This window comes from Diabrotica undecimpunctata, chromosome 8, assembly GCF_040954645.1.
Source record: "Diabrotica undecimpunctata isolate CICGRU chromosome 8, icDiaUnde3, whole genome shotgun sequence".
NCBI classification, from domain to species: Eukaryota; Metazoa; Arthropoda; class Insecta; order Coleoptera; family Chrysomelidae; genus Diabrotica; species Diabrotica undecimpunctata.
The window spans coordinates 5,712,491-5,729,760 of NC_092810.1; the positions used below are offsets into that span (position 1 = coordinate 5,712,491).

General features: G+C 33.9%; 2 protein-coding genes across 2 annotated transcripts in view; both read left to right on the top strand.

Moving 5' to 3' along the window:
- The window catches only part of LOC140449201 (protein Wnt-5b-like), a 314,387-nt gene that overhangs the window by 7,272 nt on the left and 289,845 nt on the right, over positions 1-17,270 (top strand). The gene's annotated exons all lie outside the window — the stretch shown is intronic.
- Positions 1,392-5,529, top strand: LOC140448306 (uncharacterized). Its single transcript, XM_072541394.1, has 2 exons — positions 1,392-4,622; positions 5,071-5,529. The coding sequence occupies exons 1-2, from the start codon at positions 1,392-1,394 to the stop codon at positions 5,527-5,529; spliced, it is 3,690 nt and encodes a 1,229-aa protein (XP_072397495.1).

Below are 17,270 nucleotides of genomic sequence, written 5' to 3' on the forward strand. Positions count from 1 at the left end.
TCGAAAACGGACAGTTTCATCAAATAATTCTTAAGTGCACGTGTAACCAAGAGCAGATCATCCAAAACCAAGCTGTTGTACGACTTGTACGTTGTACCTGACGCCAGAGGGTGGCCAGAGAGCTAGCGGCGTCGCCTAAAATTCAAAGAGTGAGTACAAAAATCCTTTTACCGAATTTATTCCTCCAAAAAATAAAATAATTTCTGTTTGTGTGAATACTGCTTGATTTATTCTTCGAAAGAATTTATACGAATTTATTTTTTTCGTTTCTTAATTTTTAGTAGTAAGTTAATAATAATTTTATTTATAACTAAAATAAATATGAATACCGAAGAGCAAATAAAAATTGTAAAACGAAAACGGGGTGCAGTAAAAGCCAAATTAACCCATTTTAAAAACTTTTTAAATGATTTGGAAACGGAGACAAGGTCTGAAATTCATATTTTAGAGGACGCGATTTACAATTTAAATTTACGTATCGAAGAAGCGAATAAAATAATACAAAATTACGAGGAATCCCAGTTAGAGTTAGAGGATTTAGTTGATGATGATGAATTAGAAACTTGTTATACCGAACGCGAGGAATTTACGAAATCTTTTTATTGCGAATTGGCCCGAAGTAAGCGATTACAATCTAAACTTTCTCGGCATAGTACAGATTTATCAAATAACAGTTCATACTCGGAAAATGCATCGGGTAGTCAAGTAAACGATTTTAATGGGTTTCGTCTTCCGCCAGTTGAGGTACCGAAATTTAGTGGTAGTCATGAAGATTGGTTGGAATTTCACGAGACTTTTAGCTCGTTAATACATACAAACAGTGCACTACGGAATTTTCAAAAGTTTCATTATCTTAAATCTTCACTTTCAGCTTGCGCGTCCGAAGTAATAGCATCAATTGAGTTTAGCGAGGCAAATTACATTGTAGCGTGGAATTTGCTTTGTGAACGCTATAATAACGAAAGACTTCTTGTTCATAATCATGTAAAAGCATTATTTAATTTAGATGTAAAAACATGTGAGTCGTCAAAAGTATTACGGTTTTTGATAGATTCTATTTCAAAACACTTAAAAGCATTAAAACAATTAAACCAACCCACCGAACATTGGGATACTTTAATAATTTACATAGTAACTTCTAAGTTGGATAATAAAACAGCGCGAGAGTGGGAAGAATTTAGATCGAAAATGCAATATCCAACAGTGCAAGATTTAAAAACATTTTTAAAATCAAAGGCTGATTTGCTGGAAACAATAGAATCTAAACGCGATACATCTTCAGGAAATACCTCTTCTTTTCATAAAAAACAATCCAGAATATCTCAATCGTTTGTCAATACGGAAAATGTTTCTTTAAGGAACAATAAACAGCTGATCGTTCGGGAAATAACATGACTTGTGCTTTCTGCAAACAAAATCATTATATTCGAAACTGTGCAGAATTTCTTAAACTTTCCCCAGCAGAAAGAAATACGCATGCGAAAAGACTTAGATTATGTATAAATTGTTTACGACCTGGTCACATAAATACGGTTTGCAGATTAAGCAACTGCAGAAAATGTAACGGTAGACACAATACATTATTACATATACAAAATAACGAATACAATAGACGCGAAAATAATACTACAGAGAACTCAAATGTATCTCTAACTTGTTCAAATATTTCTCAGGAAAACGTTTTACTTGCCACAGCTTTGGTACAAGTAATTGATAAATTTAATAAACCTCATACCGTACGCGCGTTGCTAGATTCAGGTTCCCAATCTAGTTTTATTTCATCAAATTTATGCCATATACTTAATCTCGAAACAGAAAATATCAATATGGCCGTGGTAGGTCTTAATAGTAGCAAATCCCATATTAAGAAAAAATGCGAAATTTCTGTGGAGTCGCTACATAGTGCATATTCGGTAAAATTATCATGTCTTATCATAAACGAAATTACTGGAATCCAACCAACTACTGTTGTTAATATCAATAGGTTAAATATTCCAAAAAATATAATCCTTGCTGATCCAGAATTCTACAAACCAGGTCCCATAGACTTGCTCATTGGAGCAAATTTATTTTGGAATCTGATGCAAATTGGACAAATACGTCTAGGATCAGATCAGCCAGTATTACAAAAAACTTCTTTTGGATGGATAATTTCTGGAAACATTACAGAAAATTCGAATGTATCTCACTGCAATCTATCTTTAAATGGTGATATTCAAAAACAACTAGAGAAATTCTGGTTATTAGAAGAATGCTGTGTAAAACCCGCAATATCCGAAGAAGAAGCGTCATGCGAACAACATTTTATTGAAAATACGAAACGCGATGTAGAAACGGGCAGATTCGTAGTATCTATTCCGTTTAAAACGGGTACAGATGAATTAGGTGATTCGGAAGAACAAGCTCGAAGGCGATTTTTATCATTAGAACGAAAACTTAAGCATAATTCGGATTTACGTAAAAAATATGTCGATTTTATGAATGAATACAAAGCGTTAGATCATATGACCAAAGTAAATAAATTGAATACAAATGCTATTCACTATTACTTGCCACACCATGGAGTACTTCGAGAGGAATCTGTTACTACAAAGCTTCGTGTTGTCTTCGATGCTTCGGCTGCCACATCCACAGGTTTATCACTGAATGACCTACAAATGGTAGGCCCAACAATACAAAGTAGTCTTTTGTCAATACTCTTAAGATATCGAATTCATGCATTCGTGATAACAGCCGACATCGAGAAAATGTATCGGCAAGTAATGATTAATCCGAAAGAGCGATCATTACAACGAATATTTTGGCGAAGTAATCCCAACGAGGAATTAGAGATATACGAATTAAACACGGTTACGTATGGTACAGCTTCAGCGCCTTTTCTAGCAATTCGTTGCATCATGGAGCTAGCCTTAAATTGTGAAGGGAACAGTCCAGATTTATCTCAAATAATTAAAAACGATATATACGTAGACGATTTAATTACGGGTGCTGATTCTATTCAAGAAGCGGTGAGTTTAGGCGTGGGTATTTCAAAAATTTTATCTGAAGGGTGTTTTAAATTGCGAAAATGGCACTCAAATAGCGATACTATACTTAAAATAATAAAGGGCGACGTACCTTCAAAGAAGATCAATTCACCGGTCCAGTTCAGTGAAGATCAAAACACAAAAACATTAGGCCTTGGTTGGTCATGCGATTCTGATTCTTTGACGTTTAAAATTGTACCAAATGCTATAGACGGTCGTGTAACTAAAAGAATCATTCTTTCGGCTGTGGGTCAAATATTTGATCCACTAGGCCTTTTAGCGCCTTGTATTATTAAAACGAAGATTATACTTCAAAAGCCTTGGCTAGAGCGATTAAGTTGGGACGAATCAGTTCCTCAACCGTTACATGGTGAATGGCTTAAGTTCAAATCTGAGATTCCTAAACTTAATTCATTAATTATTCCACGTCACGTAACATTACCAAATGTACGATCAATTGAATTACATGGTTTCTCGGATGCTTCCGAGCGCGCGTATGGAGCATGCATCTACGTACGTTCTATCACTCGAACTAATCAAGTTTCAGTTAGGCTTCTATGCGCAAAATCTAAAGTAAGTCCGTTGAAAACTATTACGATTCCCAAACTCGAGTTATGCGCAGCTGTTGTTTTATCCAAATTATGTACAATTGTTAAGGATGCACTTAACAACACAACATTTGAAAGAGTTACCTTATGGACAGATTCCACAATCGTGCTCGGTTGGTTAAAAACGGAACCACACCGATTAAAAACGTTTACCTCTAATAGAGTTGCCGAAGTACAAACTTTAACTAGTTCTTGTGATTGGCGGCACGTTTCCTCAAAGGACAATCCTGCAGATTTAGTGTCACGCGGTATCAGTCCATATGAGTTGGAAGTATCTAATTTGTGGTGGTCTGGTCCAAGTTGGTTAAACAAATCCGAATGCGATTGGCCTCAAGAAGTAAAGTGTCCAGAGAACTTGCCTGAACTAAAGTGTGCCTCAAATGCATTCTTAATACGTGCGTTGGAACCAGTAGTAGATATAAGTCGCTTCTCTTCATTGAGCAAGCTAATTAGAACTGTAGCCTTTGTTCTAAGATTCATTTCAATGATCTCAAATAAAGATTCTAGACGAACAAATGGTCCTCTTAATACTGAAGAATTAAGAAAGGCATACAAGCTTCTTCTCAAAATGTCACAAAGAGAGTCATATACCGTAGAGATAAACAACTTATTAAACAGACAAGAAATCAATACTAAAAGCAAAATTCTTAATCTTAATCCTTTTATCGATCAGGAAGGTTTATTAAAAGTTGGTGGTCGTTTAACAAATTCAGATTATTCGTATGACAAGAAACATCCCATTATCGTGTCGGCACACAATCCGTTAACCAAATTAATTTTTAAATCAGAGCATCTAAAATTGATGCATGCCGGCCCACAACTTTTGCTTAGTTCTTTACGTCAGTCCATTTGGCCGGTATCAGGAAGAAATCTTGCTAAATTAACAGTTAGACAGTGTGTGACTTGCTTCAGATTCAATGCGAAGAACACAAATCCTATAATGGGTAATTTGCCGAAAACTCGATTTGATGCTGGTTATCCATTCAAGGTTTGTGGGGTAGATTATGGCGGACCTTTTATTATTAAAAATCGATACGGTAGGGGCAGTAAAACTTCAAAATGTTATATGGCACTGTTTGTATGTTTTGCTGTCAAAGCAGTTCACATTGAGCTAGTTTCTGATCTTTCGACAGATACTTTTTTATTAGCACTAAAACGATTCATTAGCAGACGCGGAAAACCTCAACAAATATATTCTGACAATGGTACTAATTTCGTTGGCGCGAATCACGAATTACAAGCGTTAAGTAAGTTTTTGATTTCAAATCAAAATAAAATTTTGGAGTTGTGCTCATCCGAAAATATAAACTGGCACTTTATTCCAGCACATTCTCCGCATTTCGGTGGCCTCTGGGAGGCAGGAATTAAATCAAGCAAAAATCATTTAAAGCGAGTTGTAGGTAATAATATTCTAACATTCGAAGAATTATCAACAGTTTTTGCACAGATCGAAGCGATTTTTAAATTCCCGACCCCTCTCACCACTCTCTTCCGATCCTAACGATGAAAATCCATTAACTCCTGCTCACTTTCTCATCGGCAAACCGTTAATAGCAACACCAGAACCCGACATCACAGATTTACCTACTGGAAGACTTTCTCGTTTCCAACTCCTGGAACAAATGCGACAGAACTTCTGGCGACGATGGTCGAAAGAATATATATCCGAATTACAGCAGAGGGTTAAATGGAAAAATACGCAGAGAACTTTATCACAAGGCTCCATGGTACTCGTGAAGGAGGATAATATCAATCCGTTGAAATGGAGACTGGGTCGTGTTCTGGAGTTACATCCTGAAAAGGATGGAATTTGTCGAGTGGCATCGATCCGAACTGCAACTGGTGTCATTCGTCGATCTTTTCCAAAAATTTGCCCACTACCAATTCAAGATTGAAAGCAGGTCCTTTCAAGGCCGGGGGCATGTTAAAGACTGCAAACATCGGCAACGCAGCTTACCAGCCAGATGGTCCGTGCCGAGGTGGCGTCTTAAATTCAAAATTCAACAGAGAGAGACCTTCACCGACCGCCGTGGTGTGAAGACACATTTTTATTCGTATTGTAAATTTAGTAAATAAACCCCTTATGCGTAAGCGAATGCGTTTTAATTCGACCAAATAAAAATAATATACAGTCCACTCAGTTCATATACACATATATTGGAGTCAATATGAGTCAAGGGCTGTTGGAAGACTATTTTTTATTATTAGAGTTTTTGAATGTGTTTACATTCTTTTTTAAGAGCTACAAGAAAAAGTAACAGATAAAGTGGAAACACAAATGAAAAAAAAAAAAAATAACTCACCAGGAAAATCTAAATTGGTTAATTGAAACTAAAATTATATTAAGAAGAAAATTGAAAAAAAAAAAGATAAAAATTAATGTTTCTCCCTGCACATTTTACAAATTAATGGTCAGAAAGATCTAAAATTTGATCAAGGTCGCTATAAATAAATTATCGATAACAGGAAAAAGTAATACAAAAAAACCCAGTCAATGCCAATGAAAACTTTTTATTGTTCTTCATCATTTTGTAAGAGTAAGACTAAAAGTATAGTTTGTCTCAAAATATATCGTTTTAACTTTTCCGTCCTTAAAGGATTAGTGGTATTATCGCCATTATTAATAGACAAATACGTTTTAAATTTCTACCTGACAGCTTAGGGTTGAATCAGGTACGGCTAATGTAATCAGTCATTAAAAATCTCTACTTGCTACTGAGTGTATAGTATATTATGAGTGAAGATTACACATTATAGTGAAGATTGTTCGTAACAAATATGTTTCGTCCACGGAAAAATAATCGCTCGAGATCTACTAAACATAATCAAAAGTATTTGTCATTGGACGCAAAAAAAAATAGTTAAAAATGTGTGTCATACTTTAATAGATAGGGGCTTAATCTAACAAAATGTTGTGAAAAGAACATATTTACTTACAAAAACGTCGATATCGTCGACAAGGGCTATTGTAAGCAGAGAACCATTGACAGGACGAAAAAAAGTAGTAATTTTTAGTCTCATTATTTGGACAGTACTCAATAAGATATTATTATAAGAAGAACAATAAGTTGTTCTTTACGAAAATCAGATAGTTCCTACGTTAGATAAATTAAATTGAAGTTATAGGAAGAAGAAACAAATATAGATACCACTCTCCATACAGTCCTTTCTAAAATAAGTTTTAAACACTTGAAGAACTGAATATCTCTCTGAAATTATAGGTTAGAAAACAAATCTATCATATATCTGGATAAAACATGGTTTGATACTCATGATATAGTATGTAAAAGAAGGTCGATTTTAGTAAACAATATCATACGAAAGCATCTTTAAATACATGAAAACACATAACAATAATTCACGCCAGTTCGAAAGGCGTGAGTACTTGTTTGGCGCTTTTTGTAGCTCTAGACTGTAGTAGCTTGCGTTATCCATGACGATTACACTACTTTCAGGAATATTTTTCAAAAGAGAATTTTGAAACCGATTTTCAAAAAGTTCTGCACTGGTATCTTCATGATAGTCTAAGCTGAAGTCTTTGATATTCTTTGCAGATAACAGTTTAGAACCCACATATCTTTCGAACTGGCGTGAATTATTGTAATGCATTTTCCTGTAATTAAAGATGCTTTCGTATGACATTTTTTACTAAAATCGACCTTCTTTTAATACTATATCATGAGTATCAAACCATGTTTTATCCAGATATATGATAGATTTGTTTTCTAACCTATAATTTCAGAGAGATACTCAGTTCTTCAAGTGTTTAAAACTTATTTTAGAAAGGACTACATGGAGAGTGGTATCTATATTTGTTTCTTCTTCCTATAACTTCAATTTAATTTATCTAACGTAGGAACTATCTGATTTTCGTAAAGAACAACTTATTGATCTTCTTATAATATCTTATTAAGTACTGTCCAAATAATGAGACTAAAAATTACTACTTTTTTTCGTCCTGTAAATGTTTCTTCGCTTACAATAGCCTTTGTCGACGATATCAACGTTTTTGTAAGTAAATATGTTCTTTTCACAACATTTTGTTTAATTAGGCCCCTATCTATTAAAGTATGACACACATTTTTAACTATTTTTTGCTTCCAATGACAAATGCTTTTGATTATGTTTAGTAGATCTCGAGCGATTATTTTTCCGTGGACGAAACATATTTGTTACGAACAATCTTCATTCTTCACTAATATACTATACACACAGTTGCAAGTAGAGATTGTTAATGACTGATTACATTATAGCCGTACCTGATTCAACCCTGAGCGGTCAGGTAGAAATTTAAAACGTATTTGTCTATTAATAATGGCGATAATACCACTAATCCTTTAACGACGGGAAAGTCAAAACGATATATTTTGAGACAAACTATACTCTATTTTACGTGTATAGTGAAAATAACTATATGTATACAAGTTGGTATTTATATTTAGTTTGTCTGTCTTTTAATATATAAACGAGTAAAACAATTTATATTGTTTTATTTTTTTTGTATTGTCACATCTGGGTCATATAAAAAGATTGCTTGTAAATCGCTTCAAACCACTTAAACCATCTCCTTAAAAATACGTAATTGCACAATGTCGCTGTCAGTTTTTTTGGCTTTACCTAAAGTTACCGCGGTTATTATGTAAGTTTATGTACAAATTGTTCAAGTAAGTTAAGTCAAAACAGAGAAAAATAAATATGTGACGTTGAAAAATATTGTCAGTAATCACTTGTTTACCGTTAATAAAATTGTCCTTAAGGAATGATAAATCAAACAATTAACATGTAAGGATTTTTATAATCATCTACCTCTTTCCTTTATTTTAACAGCTGTCTGCATCAGTCTCTTATTACTTTCACGTACGTTTTTCGCTTAATTTTAGTGTAATTGATTCTACTTGGTGTACTATATTTTTATTAGTTTTTGGTCACGCTTCTCTTTCCAATTTTTCTACTTCAAATTGTGGTTTTTGGTTGGAAATATAGTAAATAATTCTTTAGGGAGAGTGCTGAAAAATATGCCGTTAGTTAGGAAAATTTCAGTTCCGTCTATTTTCAACAATCATAACCGCGAGATCGCTGTTTAAGCGTAATCCTAAGAAGTTTCTATGTCGTTTTGTAACAGTCGACGAAACTTGGATCCACTGATACAGATCAGAGACCAAGGAACAGTCGAAATAGGAGACGTTACCCGGGGAACGTGCTCCGAAGAAGGCGAATACTGTTCTATCATCCGGAAAGGTAATGGCCATCGTTTTCTGGGAATCACAAGGTATAATCTATATAGACTAAATGGAGATGGGAAAAACGATCATAGAGCTTTACTATGGTGAATAATTGGGTAGATTTGACGTCGAAAACCGCCTCATTTGGCGAACAAAAACGTGCTCTTCCACCAAGACAACGCATCGGCTCTTCCTCCGCCGTCTCCATGAAAAAATTAGTCAAATTAAGCTACAAACGGCTGCCCGATCCACCGTATTCTTTAGATTTGGCCCAGTACGACTTCTTTTTGTTTCCAAAACTAAAAAAGTCACCCGACGGGCAGAAGTTTAAGTCGAATGATTAGGTCTACTTTGCAGTGAAGCCTACTTTGCAGACCCCGTATAAACAGAACTCTATTTAAATAAAATGCGAATGAAATGAGGTAGCTGTTAACGTAGATAAAACTAGAGTCCTAATATAGACAAGACAATAACGAAACTTGCAAAATTTGACAATAGACGACGCAAATATTGAAGTTGTAAAAGAGCTTACGTACCTAGCCGTACAGATAATTGAGGACGGGGAGCGATGTGAAGGAAATATGGAAGAATCTAATGCTTGCTAAGATAGTATACCTCTGTTTGTTATAGATATTTGGATGCAAAGACATCTATAGGGAAGTAAAGTTTAAAATAAATAAAACCATCATACGACTAATAGGAACATATGACGCAGAAACATGGATCATGACAGAAAAAACAATTAATCGTATTACTACTTTTGAAAGAAAGATATTGAGAAAGATACCCATTTGAGACAATGATATCTGGGAAATAAAGTTCAGCCACGAGTTATACCAATATTACAAAGAACCCTCTATAGTTAATTATGCAAAAATTTAAGAATTGCTCTGGCAGGTTACCTTATAAGAATTGATCATAATAGAACATCTAGTAGAACGCTTATTGGGACTATGGTGGGACATTGGTCAGTAGGAAGACCAAGGAAGACGTGAATAGACGAAGTGAGAACCGTTGCTAGAGATATATTGCTGGAAAGCGGAGGATAAGAAAACCAGGGCTGGATTTCTGCTGTAGCGCCAGTGGAGAAAGATTATTAAAAAGTACCAACTTTATACAAAATTGTAATGATCCAAAGAATATTTTTTTTTTATTTTCACTTAATTCCGAAAGCAGAATTTTTTTTGCACTCCCTGTAAACTTATTTTCGTTTATTTATCGAAATTTTTTTTCTTGAAATTCTTTTCTAATGGTTATATTTAATCATACGATTCAGCGCTGACATAATTTCGATAGGAAATGACGCCGTTTGCGGCCGATCCGCTGTTAAAATATTTCTAACTACCGAACGAATCACATGTCTTGTTTTTAATGAAGATGTCCATCGGGTATGCATAGAGCATTATCTATTGGTCTAACAATTTTATTTTTGTCTGTCTTCAAATGGAAATAAGCAGTGATTCTAGTGGATGTTCTTTCTGGCGGATAAGTAAGACCAAGCAGGACTAAATCAGACTTGGATTATAGACCGTTGCTGAACTATTGATTATATTTGACTGGGAATACGTAACTATAAAATCCTATGCTTTCGATCCAGTACCTGCCTACTCCATGAAAGGAAAATTCACAATGAAATATTTCTTAAGTTTGTATTATCTTCTGTAAATTTTTTTAGTTCGTTTATTTAAAAGAAAGTAACATGTATATAAGGCCATATGCTTTTGTTATTTATTAAGTTTTATTTAAATTTTAAATGTTTATTTTTTTAAAGACCATGTTTTATTATTTATTAATTTTTTTTAATTTTACACTATATAAGAACACTGCACACTATTTATAATTATTCTTCATTATCATTATTCTGGTTTTACAAATTCGTTCACAGCTTCAATGACGTCCTTTTCTATAATTATTCTTTGTTTTGTTTATTCAGTATTTCTGGTTTAGCTCTAGTAGCAATGTGTTTGCAAAAATATTATAACGATCACCCCCACATCTCCCCCGACTATGAGCAACGCAACCTTCTTAATTTTATGTACTGCAAACACTGTTGCCCATTGTTATTCAATATGGGGATGAATCAAATAATTTACGAAGTAAGAAAACGACACGGATACCACATGGGAGCGCATAAAATCACGATACTATGCTATGCCGATGATGTAGTACTAATTGCTGATAACGAAGATAACCTACAAAGGCAGCTCCACACCTTCAATATCACAGCAAACAAACTTAATATGAGAATATCAGTAGAAAAAACTAAATGTTTAGTGATCAGTAAAGAGTCGCGTAGATGCAAACTAGAAATAGACGGCAAAATTGTAGAACAAGTAATGAAATTCAATTACCTAGGAGTAGAGATCACTAGTGACAGGGATATAAGAACAGAGACCACAAGGCAAGCATCAAAAGCGGCAAGAGTAAGTGGTTGCCTCCGAGAAACCATATGGAGAAACAAATATCTGACCACGGAAAGCAAAATGAAAGTACCTATACAAGACAACAGTAAGACCAATCCTAACATATACAGTGGAGACAAGGACCGATACGAGAAAGACGAAACAACAAATCAACAATATCGAAATGAAAGTATTAAGATCAATAGCGGGTATATCATTAAGAGACAGACAAACCAACAGAAGTATACGCACAGTCAACAATGACTGAAATAGAATAAGAGACAGACAGACAGAAGAAGAAGAAGAAGCAAACACTGCCCATCGTTTGTCGTGTTAATGTGTACACTTTATATATTTATCTAGAAGTTTAGAGAAGAACACTAATCTTTTTGTGTGGCACATATAAATGAATCTTTAGGTATCTACTATAGTTTATTTTTATGAACGAGAGTGTAATTAGCATAATTTTAACTGGTAGCTCCGACCACTCCATGGGCGTGCTCAAGATTAATTGAAAAATTACTTTGAATAATTGTAAAAAATAAATGAATTATTTCACTGTAATAAAGTGTTATGTGTATGTAAACAAAAGTGACCTCTTTTATCACACACTATATTAGAACTGACTGGCCTACATTAAAAAGGGTTTTAAAAAATTCACATTTTTTTTAATTTTTAAAAATTACAAAAGAGAAAATGAGTTTTTAAAACCGTCTAAGGTATGTTAAATAGATGACTTAGAAAATGTCTTCTCCATATGACAATATCGCTTCTTTCTAATAAAATAGACTTTCTGGGATTCTTTTTCCAGCGGAAGCCTATTTCTTTTAAAAGTTTCCATAACGTACTTCGACTCATTTCTGGGTAATCCTTATCATCTCGAACTGAGACAAGAACTTTATCCAATGTTGGAAATTCTTGTCTAAAGAAGAATTCATGCACTTTCCGTCGAAGTCCTTCTTTAAAATGATATACTATTTGAAATTTTGGTTTCCCTGGAGCATTACGTGGCATTTGAAAACTACCACATTTCTCTTCTTTAATAACTCTGTAAATCGTAGATTTCCCAACACCAAGTGTACTGCTAACTAACTCAACGGTCTCATCAACACTTTCACATAAACGTTTGTCTGTAAATAATTTAAAACAATTAAATATTAATGTTTTTTCATTAACTGTTAGAGGACCAATTTTTCGGCGTTTACACGGCACTTCCAAATTTTCCATAACACTAGTATACACAATAAACTGCACCTTGCAACTGAAGTACCTACTTTTAGTGAACTGTTAAGAATTTTGAATACGCCACTTGGACCTTCCTATATACAAAATGGAAAAACCCACTATCACAATTTCTGTGGAATAAGTTTAGAAGGTAATTATCTAGTCAATTACTGTCGTAGATTCCTGGAATTAAAGAATTAAATGTTTGATTGTTGAAACCCTTACTTCGTGGAATGCACTCATTTCAGATAAAATAAAACGTTTTATTTTATCTAAAGAATTAAACTTTATTTTGCAAATAAGCAAAGAATTAAACTTTATTTTGCAAATAGATAAAATAAAACGTTTTATTTTATCTAAAGAATTAAACTTTATTTTGCAAATAGGTAGGTACTTATTAAACTTTTATTGGTTATATATAACCAATAAAATAAACATCTTACATTTCTTGCAAATTCATTAGTACCTGTTAACCTCCATCACTCCGACACTGGCAACCTTATTTAGGGATTAGTAATCCTCACAACTATTGTATTCTATTCTGCTCCAACCTTTATACCTGGTGGTCATACTCAATTTAAAATTGTTTTCCTATATACTTCTGTAAACTTGTTGACAAATATCTGTTTTTCATTGAGTCACCCGTATCAACAGTTTAGGGATTTGCATACATAATTTATTGTTTTACTACTCTCTCATACATAAAAATACACTATACACAACAAAAAAAGAATTTTTGTTTAATTTACAAGGAATCTTCTGAAAAAAAATATGTGTGCAAGCTAATGTACAAACTATAATAATCAATTTACAAATTGGCTAGTCATCGTCTTCAGTTTAAAATCAATTCTGCTATCACCAAGTTGATTTCTTGTTCCAACGTATCTTCGTATGTTTATCATATTTACTATGCATTACTTCGCCAAATGTACTTTAACAAACTGTAATGTGTATTATAACTTACAGTTAGCTAATAACGTATTCATAAATGCCTCATACATACTTCTTTGCCTACAAGTATTAGCTTTAATGAACACATCACTTGGTATTAGAAAATAATTAGCATTTTTATTGAAAATTTTGGGTGGTAACAGTCTCGAAGAGTATATAATTTAGTCACCTGAGCCGTAAATGGACTTGAAGCAGTGTTAGCTATCTTACTCGAAGTTGAAGAGATGCAAGACAAAATTGTAAAAGATTAACGTTGTCTATAAATATATTATTATATACAGGTTTAGAGTGATTATTTTTAATATGGGCATGTTAAGTCGAAATTAATTGGTTAGGTTATATACAACACTAATATATATTATACAAGCATAAAATAAACTAAATCGTCTTACATAATATGCCTTCTTGAACGTAATTGATAATTATCTGATTCTCTGTTTTATTTTGTTCTAGTCTTATCTCATCTTTGATAAAGTGAAGTCGTTTTACCCTGTCGTATTTCGGATTAACGCCCGAAAAATAATTTATGACTCTAGTTACAGCCACTCTGTTATGCTTTCCCTTTTCTACCTGCTTTGTGGTATCGAACCTCCTACTGGTCGGCTGTAGTACTTGAGGATAAATCAGCGCTACCAAAACAATTTTTTTATAAATCGTGAAAAACGCAAATTGAATGCTTTGTGATGATAATTTATTGAAAAAACTTTTATAATTTTATTTCAAATAAAATTGTCTCGAGGAGTGCATCCATTCCTTGTGGTCGTATAACTGGAAAATTGTGTGTGTGTGTGTGTGTTTGGTGAGTTGGCTTGGAAACTAGTCCTTTAGCCACAGAATTGTAATGTAAGATATAAGTTTTTAAATAATGTAACCAACTTTAAATAAAAAGTTACATATTAGTTCGTATACTTCTCTACTATCTAAGGAGAGTAAATGGGTGATGTTTATGGGAGTCTGAATTTTAAGTTCTGATAGTTTTGAATACAGCTGATCTGTTTCATACCTATGTTTATCGCACTTAAAAAGAATATGGTTGATGTCACATTGTGATATATTATCGCATGAGCATACCCCAGAAGGGATAATATTTAACTTAGCCAAGTGAGCTGGGAATGCACCGTGATTAGTTTTCAGTCGAGTAATTGTGGCTGTCAACTTCTTTGGCATTGCATATTTGAAAATATAGTCAACATCTTGTGGTAGGGTAGGGTGGATAGTATAATATTGATTATTTGAATTCGTTGCTATGTTTTTCCATTTTTCTTTCCAATTTATAAAAATTTTGTTATAATAATGTTGTTGTAAGTCCTCCAATGTAAATATGGGAATATAGAGTCCAACATGGGTCGCATCTTTAGCAAGCTGATCAACCAGTTCATTTCCCTCGATACCTATATGACTTTTAACCCAAATAACTGTAATATCTTTAACTCTGGAAAATTGTAGTTGTTATATTTGCAAAAATAGTAAACAGTCTGCGGAGTCGAGGCTCTCCATTGACCGGACTCATCGGCCAATGACCGACGCGCCCTGTCACCGAGGCCCCGCCCCCTCGTGTATATATTCAGAGAGCTCCGAAAAATCTCGCTATTAGTATTCAACGATCGCCGGTTTTCAATAGTGACAATCGATAACGTACAAGAAAACAATAGAACACCTAAATATAAGTTTTTATCTCCGAGTGAGCGTCGAATTGTGTTGAAAGTGGAAAATTATTTTACTTTAGAAAAAATCAACATGGGACCAATTACATCAGTACTGGCAGTTCAAAAAAGGACAAGTGCAGCTTGTGGAATTTCAGAACGGACCTTGCAAAGAGTTCCCAAAATGAGTGAGGAGGAATTAAGTAAGGAAAATAAAAGGATTCGTTTGCATCCGAAAACCCTCGACTTGCCACGAGGTATTAAAATCTCAATCAGAAATATCATTTATGACATGTACAAAGCAAAAGAACATGTTACAAGAAAGACACTTATTCAAAAAATAAAGGACAGAGGAGTTTGTGATATGGGTTTGACCAGTTTATCAAAAGTATTAAAAGCTATGGGTTTTAGATACAAAAAAACCAATAATCGTAAAGTATTGTGCGAGCTGTCCAATGTTGTTGGAAAAAGGTGGAAATTTATAAGAAACTATTTAAAAAACAAGAATTCCGAATTTGCCAGACAATTTGTGTTTCTTGACGAAACATGGATTTTTGCGAAAGGAAATAATACCAAATCATCCTGGCAAGATAATTCTACCAAATTCGAGTACTAGTGCGAGTAATGGCAAAAGATATATTATATTGCATGCAGGAAATACGGAAGGTTTTATACCCAATGCTAGTCTTATATTTTCTTCGACAAAAAAAACTGATGATTACCACGAAAATATGGACGCCGATATTTTTGAACATTGGTTTAAGGAAAAATTATTAAAAAATCTGGAAAATCCGTCATTAATAGTCTTAGACAATGCTTCGTATCACACCAGAGAGGAGGAAAATTTTCCACAAGCAGCTGAAAAAAAGAAGTCTTAAGAATGTGGCTGTCGGAGAAAAATATAGAACACGAACATCTAGTTTTAAAAGCTGAATTATTAAATAAGTGCAAAGACACACTACTGAGAAAAAATTTGTCGTTCACCAAATGGCACTAAAATATGGTCATGAGGTCCTAAGACTACCAAAATATCACTGCCAGTACAATCCAATTGAATTGGTGTGGGGCATCACTAAAAACTACTATGATAAACATGCATGTAAGACCACCGACGAAGCCAGCGTTTTACAACTCTGGCAAGATGCACTAAACCAAGTTAATGAGGAACAATGGCGGAAATGAATTGAGCATACTGAAAAAAATTTTTAGAGTTATATGAAATAGAACAAGTTATTGATGAAGTAAGACCGGAGGCACGCCGCACGACGCTCTTGCATGCAAGCACCAAAAAAATTAGATTAGCAAGTAAGGTAGATTAAGGACATGACTGGACGAATGACTGGGTATTAGACGACGGATGAAAGGATTCAATGCTTGCTCGCTCTCGACTGCACTTGGTGCAGAAAACGGAAAGCAAGTATCGGCACACACAACCATCATTAGATCGCCGAACAATTGCTTTGACTGGTAGTGATAAAGTCAAATGGGCTAACCTACCACTTAAATGTAAATACACGGAACATCTCCCATTGCCTGGCGGGGGATACCGCGAAATAGTCGAGACCTGGCTCCAAAGACCAGGGGGCGGAGGAAAGCCGGGGCTGGTTGTACCGCAGGAGGACAACCTACCTCGGTGGGTTTGGAAAGGTGTGTTTGGGAAGTAGGAATAAGTCTTTGTTTTATATAGATATATATTTTTATAGATATATTTATAAAATATATAAAAATAAAAATATAATACAAAATTTTGAACACCCAGTATTAACATTGGCAAATTTTTTTATGCTTAAATAAAAATAGAGTTTAGTACACGCTGAAAAAGAATTTTTGTTTTTTCAGCATAAATATTAACCACAATATTAATTTTTGAAGTTGTGTAATACGAAAAATTTTTCAAAAACTTTAAATATCTCAAAAACGGCTATTTTTCGAGAATGGTATCCCAATACAAATCGATCCAGAATTTTACGTAGATTCTAAAAAAAAAATAACAAAAAGCATAGTTTCTATTTAAAATAAGAAACATAATGGCGACTTCCAGTACAACCGTAAGTGCTAGAAGAATGCAAATATTTAAAAAATGAAGAATGCTTTGCATAATCCATTATTCCAAGTTTGCAGAAACCAGTGACGACCAGAACTTTGAAAACTTTTAACCAATATGTTGCGTGAATGACCGTGTATATTTCATACT

Excerpts from the sequence above, each read along its gene's own strand:
- LOC140448306 (XM_072541394.1), top strand. The coding sequence starts at position 1,392 with ATGACTTGTGCTTTCTGCAAACAAAATCATTATATTCGAAACTGTGCA. Across the intron at positions 4,623-5,070 it reads ATGCTGGTTATCCATTCAAG|TTTTTGCACAGATCGAAGCG; the intron begins GTTTGTGGGGTA and ends AATTATCAACAG.